Source organism: Oncorhynchus mykiss, chromosome 3 (genome assembly GCF_013265735.2).
Source record: "Oncorhynchus mykiss isolate Arlee chromosome 3, USDA_OmykA_1.1, whole genome shotgun sequence".
Classification (NCBI taxonomy): Eukaryota; Metazoa; Chordata; class Actinopteri; order Salmoniformes; family Salmonidae; genus Oncorhynchus; species Oncorhynchus mykiss.
In genome coordinates, this window is record NC_048567.1 from 13,204,377 (window position 1) to 13,225,755 (window position 21,379).

Consider the following 21,379-nt stretch of genomic DNA (forward strand, 5'->3'; position numbering starts at 1 on the left):
GTCCTTCACCGACCATACCAATCACTTATCTGTCCTCCACCGACCATACCGATCACTTATCTGTCCTTCACCGACCATACCGATCACTTAAATGTCCTTCAACGACCATACCGATCACTTATCTGTCCTCCACCGACCATACCGATCACTTATCTGTCCTTCACAGACCATACCGATCACTTATCTGTCCTTCACAGACCATACCGATCACTTATCTGTCCTCCACCGACCATACCGATCACTTATCTGTCCTCCACCGACCATACCGATCACTTATCTGTCCTCCACCGACCATACCGATCACTTATCTGTCCTTCAACGACCATACCGATCACTTATCTGTCCTTCACCGACCAGTGTTATAGAAAATGGTTTGTGTGTGGTACTCATATCTTCTAGCTCCCTTCCTCATTTTTCTCTCTTTCTCTCTCTCTCTCTCTCTCTCTCTCTCTCTCTCTCTCTCCCTTCCTCCCCCTCTCAGTTGTGTTACCTCCATGCTGACCTCTTCAAGAACCTCAGTACCAAAGAGACCAAGAAGCAGTTTGTGGAGTTCTACAACAGCTTCCTGGACAAGAGCGCTGTAAGTGCAAGAAACACAGGGAGCTAGGAAGCGACTGTAGAGCCCAGAGCCAGATGACACCTCACTGTTCTGTTCCGTACTTAGTACCTATTCTGTACCGTACTTCCTCTGCTTTCTTGCTACTGGCCGTTTGTCCGGCTGTACCCTCTATACCCCTCTTCCTCTCGCCATGTGTCTCCCCCTCTCCCTCTGCTCAGTGTGTCACACTTTCTCACTCTGACAAACCACTTCCTGTTCGGGTCGTGGGAATGACCACTGGGAAAGATTGCTATTTCTATTGCTCTTTTCCTGTTTTACACTCCCTCTCTATTCTAAAAGGATACGTTTAGTGAAAGTTCATTGGAACATTCAGAGATAGAAAGAGGCTCATGGAGTAGAAATTGTACTTCTGTTTTCTAAGTTTCCTCTTGCCTGCATAAAAAAATGGTATTCAAGTGACATCTGGTGGTGACTGTGGTGTACTGCATTGTTTGAGATTTCTATACAAATTGTGTCGTAGAAGTCACTGTGATGCATATTATCATTATGTCAAATTAAATGTTCTCTCCCTCCTTCTCTTCAACCCACATAGATTCTCAGAGTGCAAATCCCTCACAATGTATCGTTTGAGTTGGGTAAGCCCTCCTACGATCGTTCTCTTATGATTTTAGATAATGCAGCCGTCATACTGCTATTCCACCACTGGTCTACTCAGCATTATCTGGATAAAGCATGGTGTGTATGTAATCTCTCTGTCTCAGACCGTACCAGACCAGACCTGCTCAGTGAGGAGCAGCAGAAGAAGTTTGTCCAGGATGTCCAGTTGGCTCAGGCCCCAGAGGTGCTGCGACAGCTGGAAGACTTTAGGTGACACACCCACATCCATAGAACCAGCAGTGACCTGGTCAAAATCACCCATATCTATGGAACCAGTGAAACAGCACTTATTGACTCACCAGTGATAACATTGGGTTAAAATAGTCTCTGCCCTAAACCCAAACTCTCTTGTTGCTCCCCATACACACATGTGTACCAACTAGCCCTCAGCGATAATGTCAGACTGATGACAGTTATACAGTGTGAGATGTAAATACTTAAAGGGATACTTCCTGCTGTGCCTCCCTCCCAGGCAGAAGAGGATGATGGGTATGACCCCTAACGCGGCAGAGCTGCTGGAGGTGGAGTCTCACTACCCCACTGATCGTATCCCCATGGAGATGAAGGAGAAGGCCGTGGCAGAGACCCTGCTGGACAAAATGTCTGAGATCCAGTGAGTATACGGCTGTGTTGGATTATTGACTGTCATAATGCAGTACTACATAACGTATAGCTTTTATGTAACTTCATAGATAAAGGTACAGTCTAATTAGCTAAGTTAAACCTCCCATGGCTTCGTTTGGGGGCAAGTTTCATTTGAATTCAATTAAATACTGTGTATTATCATCATGACATCACGGGCCTCTAGACATCACAGTTCCAGTCCCTCAGCGGACATTTCTAGAATATGGTGCAGAAATACACACATTGACACAACCAGTTCAACACACAGGGACCACTAGGGGGGTAGATGGATGATTAAAGACATGGAGGAGAGAGAGGGATTTGGGGAGAAAAGAAAGAGGGACAACAGTGATTGGAACAGAGGGGGTGAAATGGAGGTGGAGGAGAGGAAGCAGAGGGAGAAGGAGAGAGTCAGCAGTGCCACGTTGGCAGGAAGGCTCTCCCCTGGCATGCTGCCAACCCGGAGGGAGGGGGAGGATGGAGAGGGGGAGGGAGGGAGAGTAGGGGCAGTCTAGTCCGTTCATCTACCTCTGACCCAGTGGCCAGACACAATGAATTAACACTGGAACAAGTGAGGAGGAGAGCAGGCGACAAGCTCTTTAACCTGCAGTGTGAAGAGAGAGGATGAAAGAGTGACTATAAGAGAGAGCCCAACAAAGGGAAAGGGGATATGCCCAATGCATAAGTCCCTTTTTTCTGGTTACTACTGTATTGTCAGTGGAGGAAGTATGAAAAGCTTGTCAGCAGGCCTTACACATCATAAAGCAGCTTCCCACCGGCTCTGTTACTGACTCACAATCAACTCTCTCTGTCTCCTAACTACAAAAGAGTTATTCATTTTTTCTGCCCATTTAGATTCACTTACACAATCCTCTGCTCTTCTCCACAATCCCACACTCGCCCTCGTTCAGCATGCTCCCCCGTCTCTCCCCCTCTCTCCGCCACAACATGGTGATCTCACCTCCTCTGTTTCCCATTGGTCAGTCAGTGGAATGGAGGGATGGGCTTGGCGTCCTGATTGGCTTCGGGAATCCCGAGGAAACCCCTCCCCTCCCTTTATGTTAATAGAAAAGAATAACAGTAGGATCTCATTTCCATATTCTTGCCTGCTTGTTGCATCAGACTAAAACACAGTTAAATAGCCATTTCCGGTGTCCTGGAGCATTGTTAGATTTTCCAGCCCACCCTGCAGACAACTCCCAGAGAGCAGCTGTGCCTTGACTTCACACTTATCTTTTGAAGATAGTTAGACAGCTGATACCTGGCCTTGTGCAGAAAAGCAGTTTGGATAGATTTGTACAGATTAGATTTTTGCAGTGTTTTAGTTGAAAAACAATTGTCAATAGTTTCTTGTGCATTGTTTTGGGTGCAGCTTTTAATGCATCTCTCATTGTTTTAGACTTTGTTTTATTTTTTCCCTTTTTTTGTTGGAAAGATCAGAATATGTTCAGTAGCCTCTGCTCTGAACACAATATCACTGCAGTCAGATTTGAGTTGGATCAGGAGAAGCTTAGCCGCTTCAGATTCCACCGTCCCAAAACAGAGTTAAGAATCGGTCGAGAAAGAGCGAGGGAAAATGCCACTTAATCGACTCCACCGGTAAGTCTACAGACTTGGCAATGTCTGCACTTATCTTTCTCTCTCTCTCTCTCTCTCTCTTTAATATCTATTCATCTCCTCTCTTTCAGCCCCTCCATCGTCGCAGACGAGGAGAAATGGTGAGTTCTGTGTTTCACGGTGCTGTGTGTCTGAACCACTTCCATCAATGTGTGAATGCATGCTAGACATGCTTTGTCCAGCTCCCTGCTTAGATTCATTGATGTTTTAAAGTCCATACATGCCTTATATTTATTTGACCTTCCTCCTCAATTAGTTTGTTTTGCTCTATAGTTGTACTTTGTGCAGACTTCAGTACTGTAGGTGAACGTTGTGCAGACTTCAGGACTGTAGGTGAACGTTGTGCAGACTTCAGGACTGTTATTGTACGTTGTGCAGACTTCAGTACTGTTATTGTACGTTGTGAAGACTTCAGTACTGTTATTGTACTTTGTGCAGACTTCAGGACTGTTATTGTACGTTGTGCAGACTTCAGGACTGTAGGTGAACGTTGTGCAGACTTCAGGACTGTTATTGTACGTTGTGCAGACTTCAGGACTGTTATTGTACGTTGTGAAGACTTCAGGACTGTTATTGTACGTTGTGAAGACTTCAGGACTGTTATTGTACGTTGTGAAGACTTCAGGACTGTTATTGTACGTTGTGCAGACTTCAGGACTGTTATTGTACATTGTGCAGACTTCAGTACTGTTATTGTACGTTGTGCAGACTTCAGTACTGTTATTGTACGTTGTGCAGACTTCAGGACTGTTATTGTACGTTGTGCAGACTTCAGGACTGTTATTGTACGTTGTGCAGACTTCAGGACTGTTATTATACGTTGTGCAGACTTCAGGACTGTAGGTGAACGTTGTGCAGACTTCAGGACTGTTATTGTACGTTGTGCAGACTTCAGTACTGTTATTGTACGTTGTGCAGACTTCAGTACTGTAGGTGAACGTTGTGCAGACTTCAGGACTGTTATTGTACGTTGTGCAGACTTCAGGACTGTTATTGTACGTTGTGCAGACTTCAGGACTGTTATTGTACGTTGTGAAGACTTCAGGACTGTTATTGTACGTTGTGCAGACTTCAGTACTGTTATTGTACGTTGTGAAGACTTCAGGACTGTAGGTGAACGTTGTGCAGACTTCAGGACTGTTATTGTACATTGTGCAGACTTCAGGACTGTTATTGTACGTTGTGCAGACTTCAGGACTGTTATTGTACGTTGTGCAGACTTCAGTACTGTTATTGTACGTTGTGCAGACTTCAGGACTGTAGGTGAACATTGTGCAGACTTCAGGACTGTTATTGTACGTTGTGCAGACTTCAGTACTGTTATTGTACGTTGTGCAGACTTCAGTACTGTTATTGTACGTTGTGCAGACTTCAGGACTGTTGTTATACGTTGTGCAGACTTCAGTACTGTTATTGTACGTTGTGCAGACTTCAGGACTGTAGGTGAACGTTGTGCAGACTTCAGGACTGTTATTGTACGTTGTGCAGACTTCAGGACTGTAGGTGTACGTTGTGCAGACTTCAGGACTGTTATTGTACGTTGTGCAGACTTCAGGACTGTTATTGTACGTTGTGAAGACTTCAGGACTGTTATTGTACGTTGTGCAGACTTCAGTACTGTTATTGTACGTTGTGCAGACTTCAGTACTGTTATTGTACGTTGTGCAGACTTCAGGACTGTAGGTGAACGTTGTGCAGACTTCAGGACTGTTATTGTACATTGTGCAGACTTCAGGACTGTTATTGTACGTTGTGCAGACTTCAGTACTGTTATTGTACGTTGTGCAGACTTCAGTACTGTTATTGTACATTGTGCAGACTTCAGGACTGTTATTGTACGTTGTGAAGACTTCAGGACTGTTATTGTACGTTGTGCAGACTTCAGGACTGTTATTGTACGTTGTGCAGACTTCAGTACTGTTATTGTACGTTGTGCAGACTTCAGGACTGTAGGTGAACGTTGTGCAGACTTCAGTACTGTTATTGTACGTTGTGCAGACTTCAGGACTGTAGGTGTACGTTGTGCAGACTTCAGGACTGTTATTGTACGTTGTGCAGACTTCAGTACTGTTATTGTACGTTGTGCAGACTTCAGTACTGTTATTGTACGTTGTGCAGACTTCAGGACTGTAGGTGAACGTTGTGCAGACTTCAGGACTGTTATTGTACATTGTGCAGACTTCAGGACTGTTATTGTACGTTGTGCAGACTTCAGTACTGTTATTGTACGTTGTGCAGACTTCAGGACTGTAGGTGAACGTTGTGCAGACTTCAGGACTGTTATTGTACGTTGTGCAGACTTCAGTACTGTTATTGTACGTTGTGCAGACTTCAGGACTGTAGGTGAACGTTGTGCAGACTTCAGTACTGTAGTTGTACGTTGTGCAGACTTCAGGACTGTTATTGTACGTTGTGCAAACTTCAGGACTGTTATTGTACGTTGTGCAGACTTCAGTACTTTAGTTGTACGTTGTGCAGACTTCAGTACTGTTGTTGTACGTTGTGCAGACTTCAGGACTGTTTTTGTACGTTGTGCAGACTGCAAGGACTGTTATTGTACGTTGTGAAGACTTCAGGACTGTTATTGTACGTTGTGCAGACTTCAGGACTGTTATTGTACGTTGTGCAGACTTCAGGACTGTTTTTGTACGTTGTGCAGACTGCAAGGACTGTTATTGTACGTTGTGAAGACTTCAGGACTGTTATTGTACGTTGTGCAGACTTCAGGACTGTTATTGTACGTTGTGCAGACTTCAGGACTGTTATTGTACGTTGTGCAGACTTCAGGACTGTTATTGTACGTTGTGCAGACTTCAGGACTGTTATTGTACGTTGTGCAGACTTCAGGACTGTTATTGTACGTTGTGCAGACTTCAGGACTGTTATTGTACATTGTGAAGACTTCAGGACTGTTATTGTACGTTGTGCAGACTTCAGGACTGTTATTGTACATTGTGCAGAATTCAGTACTTTAGTTGTACGTTGTGCAGACTTCAGGAATGTAGTTATACGTTGTGCAGACTTCAGTACTGTTGTTGTACGTTGTGCAGACTTCAGTACTGTTGTTGTGCAGACTTCAGGAATGTAGTTGTATGTTGTGCAGACTTCAGTACTTTAGTTGTACGTTGTGCAGACTTCAGGACTGTAGTTGTATGTTGTGCAGACTTCAGGACTGTTGTACGTTGTGCAGACTTCAGGACTGTTGTACGTTGTGCAGACTTCAGGACTGTTGTACGTTGTGCAGACTTCAGGACTGTTGTACGTTGTGCAGACTTCAGGACTGTTGTACGTTGTGCAGACTTCAGGACTGTTGTACTTTGTGCAGACTTCAGGACTGTTGTACTTTGTGCAGACTTCAGGACTGTTGTTATACGTTGTGCAGACTTCAGGACTGTTGTTATACGTTGTGCAGACTTCAGGACTGTTGTTATACGTTGTGCAGACTTCAGGACTGTAGGTGAACGTTGTGCAGACTTCAGGACTGTTATTGTACGTTGTGCAGACTTCAGGACTGTTATTGTACGTTGTGCAGACTTCAGGACTGTTATTGTACGTTGTGCAGACTTCAGGACTGTTATTGTACGTTGTGCAGACTTCAGTACTGTTATTGTACGTTGTGCAGACTTCAGTACTGTAGGTGAACGTTGTGCAGACTTCAGGACTGTTATTGTACGTTGTGCAGACTTCAGTACTGTAGGTGAACGTTGTGCAGACTTCAGTACTGTTATTGTACGTTGTGCAGACTTCAGGACTGTTATTGTACGTTGTGCAGACTTCAGTACTGTTATTGTACGTTGTGCAGACTTCAGGACTGTAGGTGAACGTTGTGCAGACTTCAGGACTGTTATTGTACGTTGTGCAGACTTCAGTACTGTTATTGTACGTTGTGCAGACTTCAGGACTGTAGGTGAACGTTGTGCAGACTTCAGGACTGTTATTGTACGTTGTGCAGACTTCAGGACTGTTATTGTACGTTGTGCAGACTTCAGTACTGTTATTGTACGTTGTGCAGACTTCAGGACTGTTATTGTACGTTGTGCAGACTTCAGGACTGTAGGTGAACGTTGTGCAGACTTCAGTACTGTAGGTGAACGTTGTGCAGACTTCAGGACTGTTATTGTACGTTGTGCAGACTTCAGTACTGTTATTGTACGTTGTGAAGACTTCAGGACTGTTATTGTACGTTGTGCAGACTTCAGGACTGTTATTGTACGTTGTGCAGACTTCAGGACTGTTATTATACGTTGTGCAGACTTCAGTACTGTAGGTGAACGTTGTGCAGACTTCAGGACTGTTATTGTACGTTGTGCAGACTTCAGGACTGTAGGTGTACGTTGTGCAGACTTCAGGACTGTTATTGTACGTTGTGCAGACTTCAGGACTGTAGGTGTACGTTGTGCAGACTTCAGGACTGTTATTGTACGTTGTGCAGACTTCAGGACTGTTATTGTACGTTGTGCAGACTTCAGTACTGTAGGTGAACGTTGTGCAGACTTCAGTACTGTTATTGTACGTTGTGCAGACTTCAGTACTGTAGGTGAACGTTGTGCAGACTTCAGTACTGTTATTGTACGTTGTGAAGACTTCAGGACTGTTATTGTACGTTGTGCAGACTTCAGTACTGTTATTGTACGTTGTGCAGACTTCAGGACTGTTATTGTACGTTGTGCAGACTTCAGGACTGTTATTGTACGTTGTGAAGACTTCAGGACTGTAGGTGAACGTTGTGCAGACTTCAGGACTGTTATTGTACGTTGTGCAAACTTCAGGACTGTTATTGTACGTTGTGCAGACTTCAGGACTGTTATTGTACGTTGTGCAGACTTCAGGACTGTAGGTGAACATTGTGCAGACTTCAGGACTGTTATTGTACGTTGTGCAAACTTCAGGACTGTTATTGTACGTTGTGCAGACTTCAGGACTGTAGGTGAACATTGTGCAGACTTCAGGACTGTTATTGTACGTTGTGCAGACTTCAGTACTGTTATTGTACGTTGTGCAGACTTCAGGACTGTAGGTGAACGTTGTGCAGACTTCAGGACTGTTATTGTACGTTGTGCAGACTTCAGTACTGTTATTGTACGTTGTGCAGACTTCAGGACTGTTATTGTACGTTGTGCAGACTTCAGGACTGTTATTGTACGTTGTGAAGACTTCAGGACTGTTATTGTACGTTGTGAAGACTTCAGGACTGTTATTGTACGTTGTGCAGACTTCAGGACTGTTATTGTACGTTGTGCAGACTTCAGGACTGTAGGTGAACGTTGTGAAGACTTCAGGACTGTTATTGTACGTTGTGCAGACTTCAGGACTGTTATTGTACGTTGTGCAGACTTCAGGACTGTTATTGTACGTTGTGCAGACTTCAGGACTGTTATTGTACGTTGTGCAGACTTCAGGACTGTAGTTGTACGTTGCGCAGACTGCAGTCCTGAATGTTGCGCAGACTGCAGTCCTGTATGTTGTGCAGACTGCAGTCCTGAATGTTGCGCAGACTGCAGTCCTGTATGTTGCGCAGACAGCAGTCCTGTATGTTGCTCAGACTGCAGTCCTGAATGTTGCTCAGACTGCAGTCCTGAATGTTGCTCAGACTGCAGTCTTGTATGTTGCGCAGACTGCAGTCCTGTATGTTGCGCAGACTGCAGTCCTATATGTTGCGCAGACTGCAGTCCTGTATGTTGCTCAGACTGCAGTCTTGTATGTTGCGCAGACTGCAGTCCTGTATGTTGCGCAGACTGCAGTCCTGTATGTTGCTCAGACTGCAGTCCTGTATGTTGCGCAGACTGCAGTCCTGTATTGTGCGCAGACTGCAGTCCTGTATGTTGCGCAGACTGCAGTCCTGTATGTTGCGCAGACTGCAGTCCTGTATGTTGCGCAGACTGCAGTCCTGAATGTTGCGCAGACTGCAGTCCTGTATGTTGCGCAGACTGCAGTCCTGTATGTTGCGCAGACTGCAGTCCTGTATGTTGCGCAGACTGCAGTCCTGTATGTTGCGCAGACTGCAGTCCTGTATGTTGCGCAGACTGCAGTCCTGTATGTTGCGCAGACTGCAGTCCTGTATGTTGCGCAGACTGCAGTCCTGTATGTTGCGCAGACTGCAGTCCTGTATGTTGCGCAGACTGCAGTCCTGTATGTTGCGCAGACTGCAGTCCTGTATGTTGCGCAGACTGCAGTCCTGTACGTTGCGCAGACTGCAGTCCTGTACGTTGCGCAGACTGCAGTCCTGTACGTTGTGCAGACTGCAGGACTGTTATTGTACGTTGTGCAGACCGCAGTACTATAGTTGCATTACTTTGCCATAAATGGCATTCTGTAGCTGATGTAGACTGACTTGGTTTGTGGTCTTATGGCCTCAGTTTGAAAAGCTCTTGCATTTTCCCTCTCAAGCTCCTCTTCCTACTCCTCCTTTCATCTCTAGTAAACTACCAACTCTCCACCCAGCATCACCCCAGCCTTTCTCATATTCCAACCCCACCCCTTTTCTCATCTCAACCCCACCCCTTTTCTCATCTCAACCCCACCCCTTTTCTCATCTCAACCCCTTTTCTCATCTCAACCCCTTTTCTCATCTCAACCCCTTTTCTCATCTCAACCCCACCCCTTTTCTCATCTCAACCCCACCCCGTTTCTCATCTCAACCCCACCCCGTTTCTCATCTCAACCCCACCCCATTTCTCATCTCAACCCCACCCCGTTTCTCATCTCAACCCCACCCCGTTTCTCATCTCAACCCCACCCCGTTTCTCATCTCAACCCCACCCTGTTTCTCATCTCAACCCCACCCCGTTTCTCATCTCAACCCCACCCCGTTTCTCATCTCAACCCCACCCTGTTTCTCATCTCAACCCCACCCCGTTTCTCATCTCAACCCCACCCCGTTTCTCATCTCAACCCCCACCCCGTTTCTCATCTCAACCCCACCCCGTTTCTCATCTCAACCCCACCCTGTTTCTCATCTCAACCCCACCCCTTTTCTCATCTCAACCCCAACCCTTTTCTCATCTCAACCCCACCCCTTTTCTCATCTCAACCCCACCCCTTTTCTCATTTCAACCCCACCCCTTTCTCATCTCAACCCCACCCCTTTTCTCATCTCAACCCCACCCCTTTTCTCATTTCAACCCCACCCCTTTTCTCATTTCAACCCCACCCCTTTTCTCATTTCAACCCCACCCCTTTCTCATCTCAACCTCACCCCTTTTCTCATTTCAACCCCACCCCTTTCTCATTTCAACCCCACCCCTTTTCTAATTTCAACCCCACCCCTTTTCTCATTTCAACCCCACCCCGTTCTCATCTCAACCCCACCCCTTTTCTCATTTCAACCCCACCCCTTTCTCATCTCAACCCCACCCCTTTTCTCATCTCAACCCCACCCCTTTCTCATCTCAACCCCACCCCTTTTCTCATCTCAACCCCACCCCTTTCTCATCTCAACCCCACCCCTTTTCTCATCTCAACCCCACCCCTTTCTCATCTCAACCCCACCCCTTTTCTCATCTCAACCCCACCCCTTTTCTCATCTCAACCCCACCCCTACTCTCCCTCTCTTTCACTCCTATTATTTTTATTTACAGCTCATGCTTTAGCACCCTCTATAATAGTGTATCATTACTGTTTCTATTGCAATGCCAATATATATGCATTTATACAGCATGTACTTTCATCACCACTAACTTTACAGAGATCTCGCTCTCCCTCCCTCTCTCTCTCGTCCTCCAGTTCGTCAATCTTTGCAGCAGTGGCCTTCTACATGAAGCACCTAGGAGTGAAGTCCAGGGTAGCTGACAGTAAGAAGTCCAGAGGGTTCTTCAGGAGACCCCTTGGGAAGGTGAGTCTGTCTGTATGTCTGTATGTCTGTCTCTCTGTCTCTCTGCCTCTCTGTCTCTCTGCCTCTCTGTCTCTCTGCCTCTCTGTCTCTCTGTCTGGAGTCCACAGTCCATACCACACACCAACCTATCCAGTATTATAAGACTGTACTTGTCATAATGCGCTCTCTCTTTGTCTCTCTTCCTCCATCGCCCTCTCAGAATAAGAAGAGTGAGGAGTCCACTAAATCTAAACAGAAGGGGGGTTTTCCCAACATCCTCAGCGCCGCCGGTGGCTGGATTGCTGGCAGCAGTACGTACCAGTAGTGTCATAATATGACATGAGATTGTACTTCATCAATACCCAAGGAGAAATTAGTTTGTCTTCCTTAAGTAGTTAAAAAAACAACACAAAAATATTTACAGTAAAAACATACTGTATGCACTACTAAATACACACTGCATACACTACTAAATACATACTGCATACACTACTAAATACATACTGCATACACTACTAAATACACACTGCATACACTACTAAATACATACTGCATACTGAAGGTACAGAGAAACAGAGTGGATGACATATAGTATAAGCTATGTCAGGTGTTTGATTATCGATCGCCATCTAAAAGTGGGTCTACCAGAATGACCGTAGTGCCTGTATAAGACAAAGTCTTTGTAGAATTAAAAAGAACCCGTTGTCTTGCCCTGTGTTCTTCTTTCAGCTGAGGTCAAACTTCCTAAAGTGGAGGCTGAAGGTACCACCGTCTGGCTCTTTCATCTCCTCTTCCCCACCCCTTTATCTCTAGAATGGTTTAGTCCTTACTAATCAACCTCAAAGCATGTTTGCATGTATCAAATCAAACCTGGAAGGGGCCGAGGGGAATGGCAAGTTTTTGATTTGTTGACTTGCTGTTTTGCGTCTAGGTGTAATCATTGGTGTTTTAATAGATGGACTAACCACATACACACACACACACGCTAGAGCTTGGGCGAAAAAAATGAAAATCTGTGATTTTGCTATACAATATTCCTGTAGATTGTTCTAAAACCGTTGATGGTCAACGGTAATAGCCTATGCGTTATGTTGATTCCTGCAGAAATTTGACGTTTGGTGCACACTTTGAAATTTGATGTTTGGAGAAACGCGGATAACCGTCAGAATCTGACGTTAAATTGGTAAAACCGTGAGCTCTTGTTGTTCATCAAGTAGCCTAGGTCTAGTGCTGGAAGGTTGTTGTAGGATGTTAGCCTAGATAGATTAATAAATTAGCCTACATTTACTGATAGATTAATCAATTAGCCTACATGTCTATATAGCAACAACATCACTAGCTAAGTGTTTTGAGTTCCCACTGCTATCTCAGTTGACTTACTTGGCACTGGAAATCAATAGTCAAAAGCCCTCCCGCTAATGTAAAGTAGCCTAACTGTCTCTTTAAAACGTTTAGTTTTATTGTTGTAGGCTATTTATTGTTATCGAGCAAAATAGTTACATTCATCACATTATCACAGTTTGTCCATCTCGCCCAGCTCTAGCACCTCGCCCAAAACATGATTTATTGCTGATTTATCATTATCGAAACAATTGGTCAATTTAACGCAACATGGATTTTTGTCCATCTCGCCCAGCTCTCTCTCTCTCTCTCTCTCTCTCTCTCTCTCTCTCTCTCTCTCACTCACACACACACACACACACACACACACACACACACACACGGTCAGTCTGTCGTAGGGTTGTGAACATAGGCACAAAACTGTCCCCACCCTGAGAATGATTAACCCTCCTCTCTCACCACAGATTGACTGACTGCCCTATAATCATCCTGTCTGTCTCTGTCTGTTTCTTTCTCTCATGGTCTCTCATGGAAATGACTGACTGTTTTAACTCTTTTTTTTCTCAGTCATCCCTTTTACCATCTATTTCTCTACCCCTCTCTCTCTCTCGCTCTCTCTCTCTCTCTCTCTCTCTCTCGCTCTCTCTCTCTCTCGCTCTCTCTCTCTCTCAGTGGATAAAGAGAAGGTGAATCAGGAGCGTAAGGTTTCCAGCGGCCTCGCCCCCTCTCGAGGCTCCTCCGCCCCTGATGCCGCCCCTCCAGCATTAAGCAGGAAGTCTGTTTCCACAGGATCCTCCCCCCATCAGGGTTTGGAGGTCAGCGAGGGCTCAGGGGTTCACATCAGTGTGACCTCCAGCCCAGACTTCTCCCACAGCGAGATAGGTAAGGCTGATTGGACGGCTACATGGTAGCAGAGCAACACCCAACCTAACTTAGGGTGTGTTCAGTGAGGTGAATCTGATGTGTGCTTTTTTCCCTCTCCCAGGTCTGTTCAGCAGTCGTTCGGACCCCCAGTTGGTGGCGGAGGGGGGCGAGGTGTCCCCCGCGGGGATGGCAGGGGGGCTGGCTATATGGGAGCCCCCCTCACCCAATGAACCCCCCCTGGAGGAAAACCTGGACAAAGACAGGTGAGAGAGAGAGAGGTAGTAAGGGAAAGGGATAAATAGAGAAAGAGAGAGGTAAAGAGAAGGGGGGGGGGGGTGGAGTAGATGAGATGTATAAAACCAAAGACCAACATAGACCCAACACCTTTAGGTAGAGTTGAACATAGTCAAACATTTTTAAAAGGTTAGGGGTCAGTGGCTATGCTAAGGCTGAGGAAGCGTGGTAAAACTCCCTCAGTGTCTCCGTCCGTCCCTGCTGTGTACTGTGCTGCCTAGCCTACCTACCACACCTTAACCCTGCCCTGCCAGAGCAGCTCCATGTAGTGAACACCCACCCAGCATTTGGAGATGGACCCTTACTGGGGCTACAGGGACCTGGTCTTCCCCTCCAGCCCCCAACCCCTCCTCCTCCCTTCTCCTCTACCACAAATCTTTTGTTTTGTTTACCTGTTCTCCACGTTCTTTCTCTCTGTGTGTCCATTTTTCATGTTTGTTTGCTCCTCTTCCAAAGCACCACTGCTGTCTCCTTGTTTGTGCGATGCTGACTCTGCTCAGTTGTTCAGAGCAAGTTAAGTGTATAATAGTTAACATTGTACTGTAGTGTGTCATCTTGTCTGTGTGTCTGCAGGCTAGACTCAAGTACCAGAGCTGGGGAAAGCTGGTATAACGTTATGTTGTCTGGGGTTGTGCGTCTGTCTGATTTGGGCATTCATTGTGCTATATTTGGTTTGTAGAGCATTGTATCTCTACAGGCTTAAGTTCATTAAGTTGGCTTTTATTGTGCTTCAGTCGTGTGGTCCAGCTTTAGATTTGTCTGTTGTCGGCTTTATCCCAGTCCTACTGTAGGTCAAGCAGTGAGGTCTGGTTCGCTTTCATGTCTGTTGCTTGCAGAAGGCATCAGTATGTGTGGTTCTATAGGGTTCCGCTATGTTCTGTTGTCCAGTCTTCACAGGGCTTCATGTGGTACCATGTTCAGGACAGCAGACGTCTTGTGTTTGTGGGCGTGCTTTGCTTTCTGTGGTTTTACAGTGCGTTCAGTGCTGCTAGGCTCTGTCCGTGTGCTGCAGCGGTTGATGGGGAGAGTTGGAGGTTTGTAGAAAGGGGTTACTGTGTTACTGTTGAATGGTTGTGGTGGTTATGTAACTGTCCTGTCCCGTGTTTTTACAGACGCAAGACAAGGTGGGTTTCTACTTCTCTGCGACAGGGATACGGACACGCACTGGGCCTCATATTGATAACACACAGTCCATCCTGCATTACTGCGCGCACACACACACACACACACACACACACACACACACACACACACACATACACACTCTCACTGCATGGCTAAGTATTGTTTATCCTGTAGCTTGAAGTGACGTGAGTAGGCTGTGATGTTAGAGAGTAATAGTCTTCGTGTGTGTGTGTGTGTGAGATTGGAAAGCTGATAAGCCCAATTGATTACCATTTAACACTGCATAATTGAAAGGCCTTGGTACACAGACACACTGAGATGTTACTAAGGACCGCTTTCTTAACTAATAGTCTTGAGGTAGATGGGCTTCCAATGTGTTTCTAATAGGGCTAGTCATTAAGCAGTAACCCAGGACTGTGTGGAGTGTCTCTGCTTCCAATGTGTTTCTAATAGGGCTAGTCATTAAGCAGTAACCCAGGACTGTGTGGAGTGTCTCTGCTTCCAATGTGTTTCTAATAGGGCTAGTCATTAAGCAGTAACCCAGGACTGTGTGGAGTGTCTATGCTAACAATGTGTTTCTAATAGGGCTAGTCATTAAGCAGTAACCCAGGACTGTGTGGAGTGTCTCTGCTTCCAATGTGTTTCTAATAGGGCTAGTCATTAAGCAGTAACCCAGGACTGTGTGGAGTGTCTCTATGCTCCTGAGTCTAACCATCCATTCTCTGTCACATCTCTTGTGTGCTTTTCTTTTGATCCTCTACATTCCTTTGACATCACATTGACTTCCTCTGTAATGGTTCTCCTGCTTGGATCCACTTTATCCTAATATCTCCCCTGTCTTTGTTGTTCCACTCTGTACTTTTTGGTTTGGTCTTTTGGACCATTTTCTTGTGGTTCCTGTACTCCTCACTCCGTCTGTCTCTCTACTTCCTCCCGTGCCTCCCCTACTACCATCCTCCTTGTATTTTTCCCACCCACTGGCTCTCCTCTCGCTCTCCTCTCTCCCTTCCCTCGATGTACTCTCCTCCTCCCTCCCCTCCCCCCCTCCCCAGGCGTGTGGGACGCAGTGAGAGTGCTCGTGTGGACAGACATTCCTCCCGTCGCCGTGGCTCCTCCCGGGCCAAACAGTCGCGTTCCCGTAGCGACGTGGACCTGCAAGCCGCCGCCACGGCAGCACACTCCTCCCCGACCTCTCCCCACCCCTCGTAAGGCAGACCCCTACCCCCCCCCCTTCTCTCAAAGGGGGGAGAGAGGAGCACAGCTCCTCACAGTAACTGATGGACAGGCAGACTGACTGACTATAGTAACTGATGGACAGGCTGACTGACTGACTATAGTAACTGATGGACAGGCTGACTGACTGACTGACTATAGTAACTGATGGACAGGCAGACTGACTGACTATAGTAACTGATGGACAGGCTGATATTACTGCCCAACTAACTTTGCTTTACTGACTGTCTGATGTCTAAGACAGAAAGGCTGAGTGAGAGTGAATGGAAGCTTCTTCCACTGTGTCCCCAGCAGCTTCATTAAGTCAGGAAGAGATCCATGCTGAGTGACACAGCTTGACTGGAGGAGGAGGGTCAGAGCTGGAGTTATTTTCTTAGTCAGGGCTACAGTACCAACTGTAACTACGTGTAATGTTAGTGCTGTGTGTGGATTATGTAGACTTTGAACCAGCCAATAGCGTAATGTCCCAATCCAAATGCCTCTCAACCCAAGCAGGTTTTTCTAGCTTCGCGTTAGACTCTTTTCATATTATCGCCCATACCCTTAATCCCCATACCCTTATACCTGCCCCTCTCCTCCTCCTCTGTCCTCCTCTCTTCTATCAGTGTTGATGAAGGGGTGTTACTGCCCGAGGGTGTGCTCCCAGGTCTTTCCCTCTCTGGCACCACCCCCCAGCAGGAGGAACAGGACCCTCGCCTCCTGGAGCTGGAGCAGGACCCGCCCAACTGGAGAGAACACACCCCCCCAGACACCCTCAAAGACCTCAGCAAGAAGGAGACCAAGCGGCAGGAGGTCATCAACGGTGAGGAGGGACGGGGGATGGAGGGATCCAATTAGAAGTAATTGCGGTGTAACATTGAGCTGCTACTCATCTGATGCAAAATATTGAGAATGAATTGGCACTAGAGGAATCTCTCTCTCTGTCTCTGTCTTTCTCTGTCTCTGTCTCTCTCTCTCTCTCTCTCTCTCTCTCAGAGTTGTTTGCGACGGAGCACGCCCACGTGCGTATGCTGAGTGTTCTGCAGACAGTGTTCTGGAAGCCTTTGGAGAGAGAGGAACTCATGACCGCCACAGAGCTGGCCACCATCTTCCCCAGCCTGGACGAGATCATAGACATGCACTGTGAGTAAGGTTCCAACGCTGCTTGACCGTAGTATCACCATAACCCCCTCTACAGTACAACCACATGACCAATGTACTGCCACTGTAACCCCAACTACAGTACGACCGTAACCCCCTCTACAGTACAACCACATGACCAATGTACTGCCACTGTAACCCCAACTACAGTACGACCGTAACCCCCTCTACAGTACAACCACATGACCAATGTACTGCCACTGTAACCCCCTCTACAGTACAACCACATGACCAATGTACTGCCACTGTAACCCCAACTACAGTACGACCGTAACCCCCTCTACAATACAAACACATGACCAATGTACTGCCACTGTAACCCCAACTACAGTACGACCGTAACCCCCTCTACAATACAACCACATGACCAATGTACTGCCACTGTAACCCCAACTACAGTACGTCCGTAACCCCCTCTACAATACAACCACATGACCAATGTACTGCCACTGTAACCCCAACTACAGTACGACCGTAACCCCCGCTACAATACAACCACATGACCAATGTACTGCCACTGTAACCCCCTCTACAATACAACCACATGGCCAATGTACTGCCACTGTAACCCCAACTACAGTACGACCGTAACCCCCGCTACAGTACAACCACATGACCAATGTACTGCCACTGTAACCCCCTCTACAATACAACCACATGACCAATGTACTGCCACTGTAACCCCAACTACAGTATGACCGTAACCCCCGCTACAGTACAACCACATGACCAATGTACTGCCACTGTAACCCCCTCTACAATACAACCACATGACCAATGTACTGCCACTGTAACCCCAACTACAGTACAACCACATGACCAATGTACTGCCACTGTAACCCCCTCTACAGTACAACCACATGACCAATGTACTGCCACTGTAACCCCCTCTACAATACAACCACATGACCAATGTACTGCCACTGTAACCCCCTCTACAGTACAACCACATGACCAATGTACTGCCACTGTAACCCCAACTACAGTACGACCGTAACCCCCGCTACAGTACAACCACATGACCAATGTACTGCCACTGTAACCCCAACTACAGTACGACCGTAACCCCCTCTACAGTACAACCACATGACCAATGTACTGCCACTGTAACCCCAACTACAGTACGACCGTAACCCCCGCTACAGTACAACCACATGACCAATGTACTGCCACTGTAACCCCAACTACAGTACGACCGTAACCCCCGCTACAGTACAACCACATGACCAATGTACTGCCACTGTAACCCCAACTACAGTACGACCGTAACCCCCTCTACAGTACAACCACATGACCAATGTACTGCCACTGTAACCCCAACTACAGTACGACCGTAACCCCCTCTACAGTACAACCACATGACCAATGTACTGCCACTGTAACCCCAACTACAGTACGTCCGTAACCCCCTCTACAGTACAACCACATGACCAATGTACTGCCACTGTAACCCCAACTACAGTACAACCACATGACCAATGTACTGCCACTGTAACCCCCTCTACAATACAACCACATGACCAATGTACTGCCACTGTAACCCCAACTACAGTACGACCGTAACCCCCGCTACAGTACAACCACATGACCAATGTACTGCCACTGTAACCCCAACTACAGTACGACCGTAACCCCCTCTACAATACAACCACATGACCAATGTACTGCCACTGTAACCCCAACTACAGTACGACCGTAACCCCCGCTACAGTACAACCACATGACCAATGTACTGCCACTGTAACCCCCTCTACAGTACAACCACATGACCAATGTACTGCCACTGTAACCCCCTCTACAGTACAACCACATGACCAATGTACTGCCACTGTAACCCCCTCTACAATACAACCACATGACCAATGTACTGCCACTGTAACCCCCTCTACAATACAACCACATGACCAATGTACTGCCACTGTAACCCCAACTACAGTACGACCGTAACCCCCTCTACAGTACAACCACATGACCAATGTACTGCCACTGTAACCCCCTCTACAGTACAACCACATGACCAATGTACTGCCACTGTAACCCCAACTACAGTACAACCACATGACTAATGTACTGCCACTGTAACCCCCTCTACAATACAACCACATGACCAATGTACTGCCACTGTAACCCCCTCTACAGTACAACCACATGACCAATGTACTGCCACTGTAACCCCAACTACAGTACAACCACATGACTAATGTACTGCCACTGTAACCCCCTCTACAATACAACCACATGAACAATGTACTGCCACTGTAACCCCAACTACAGTACAACCACATGACCAATGTACTGCCACTGTAACCCCCTCTACAATACAACCACATGACCAATGTACTGCCACTGTAACCCCAACTACAGTACAACCACATGACCAATGTACTGCCACCATAACCCCCTCTACAATACAACCACATGACCAATGTACTGCCACTGTAACCCCAACTACAGTACAACCACATGACCAATGTACTGCCACTGTAACCCCAACTACAGTACAACCACATGACCAATGTACTGCCACTGTAACCCCCTCTACAATACAACCACATGACCAATGTACTGCCACTGTAACCCCAACTACAGTACAACCACATGACCAATGTACTGCCACTGTAACCCCAACTACAGTACAACCACATGACCAATGTACTGCCACTGTAACCCCAACTACAGTACGACCGTAACCCCCTCTACAGTACAACCACATGACCAATGTACTGCCACTGTAACCCCAACTACAGTACAACCACATTACCAATGTACTGCCACTGTAACCCCAACTACAGTACAACCACATGACCAATGTACTGCCACTGTAACCCCAACTACAGTACGACCGTAACCCCCTCTACAGTACAACCACATGACCAATATACTGCCACTGTAACCCCAACTACAGTACAACCACACGACCAATGTACTGCCACTGTAACCCCAACTACAGTACGACCGTAACCCCCGCTACAGTACAACCACATGACCAATGTACTGCCACTGTAACCCCAACTACAGTACGACCGTAACCCCCGCTACAGTACAACCACATGACCAATGTACTGCCACTGTAACCCCAACTACAGTACAACCACATGACCAATGTACTGCCACTGTAACCCCAACTACAGTACGACCGTAACCCCCGCTACAGTACAACCACATGACCAATGTACTGCCACTGTAACCCCAACTACAGTACGACCGTAACCCCCGCTACAGTACAACCACATGACCAATGTACTGCCACTGTAACCCCAACTACAGTACGACCGTAACCCCCGCTACAGTACAACCACATGACCAATGTACTGCCACTGTAACCCCAACCACAGTACGACCGTAACCCCCGCTACAGTACAACCACATGACCAATGTACTGCCACTGTAACCCCAACCACAGTACGACCGTAACCCCCTCTACAGTACAACCACATGACCAATGTACTGCCACTGTAACCCCAACTACAGTACGACCGTAACCCCCGCTACAATACAACCACATGACCAATGTACTGCCACTGTAACCCCAACTACAGTACGACCGTAACCCCCGCTACAGTACAACCACATGACCAATGTACTGCCACTGTAACCCCAACTACAGTACGACCGTAACCCCCTCTACAGTACAACCACATGACCAATGTACTGCCACTGTAACCCCAACTACAGTACGACCGTAACCCCCGCTACAGTACAACCACATGACCAATGTACTGCCACTGTAACCCCAACTATAGTACGACCGTAACCCCCGCTACAGTACAACCACATGACCAATGTACTGCCACTGTAACCCCAACTACAGTACGACCGTAACCCCCGCTACAGTACAACCACATGACCAATGTACTGCCACTGTAACCCCAACTACAGTACGACCGTAACCCCCGTTACAGTACAACCACATGACCAATGTACTGCCACTGTAACCCCAACTACAGTACGACCGTAACCCCCTCTACAGTGCAACCACATGACCAATGTACTGCCACTGTAACCCCAACTACAGTACAACCACATGACCAATGTACTGCCACTGTAACCCCAACTACAGTACGTCCGTAACCCCCTCTACAGTGCAACCACATGACCAATGTACTGCCACTGTA

General features: G+C 46.9%; 1 protein-coding gene across 5 annotated transcripts in view; it reads left to right on the forward strand.

The window, feature by feature from the left end:
- The window catches only part of LOC110503633 (rho guanine nucleotide exchange factor 1), a 60,798-nt gene that overhangs the window by 23,401 nt on the left and 16,018 nt on the right, over positions 1 to 21,379 (forward strand). Inside the window, exons 4-17 of one of the 5 annotated variants that reach the window (XM_036969519.1) lie at positions 482 to 580; positions 1,152 to 1,194; positions 1,321 to 1,426; positions 1,689 to 1,829; positions 3,529 to 3,558; positions 11,180 to 11,288; positions 11,488 to 11,578; positions 11,997 to 12,029; positions 13,281 to 13,490; positions 13,594 to 13,735; positions 14,879 to 14,890; positions 15,944 to 16,096; positions 16,730 to 16,926; positions 17,100 to 17,246. In XM_036969519.1, coding sequence (XP_036825414.1) covers positions 482 to 580; positions 1,152 to 1,194; positions 1,321 to 1,426; positions 1,689 to 1,829; positions 3,529 to 3,558; positions 11,180 to 11,288; positions 11,488 to 11,578; positions 11,997 to 12,029; positions 13,281 to 13,490; positions 13,594 to 13,735; positions 14,879 to 14,890; positions 15,944 to 16,096; positions 16,730 to 16,926; positions 17,100 to 17,246 — 1,513 coding nt within the window. Of the gene's footprint in view, positions 1 to 481; positions 581 to 1,151; positions 1,195 to 1,320; positions 1,427 to 1,688; positions 1,830 to 3,073; positions 3,440 to 3,528; positions 3,559 to 11,179; positions 11,289 to 11,487; positions 11,579 to 11,996; positions 12,030 to 13,280; positions 13,491 to 13,593; positions 13,736 to 14,878; positions 14,891 to 15,943; positions 16,097 to 16,729; positions 16,927 to 17,099; positions 17,247 to 21,379 lie in introns of those variants that run through there. The other 4 variants (XM_036969520.1, XM_036969521.1, XM_036969522.1 and 1 more) reach the window with 4 other exon arrangements.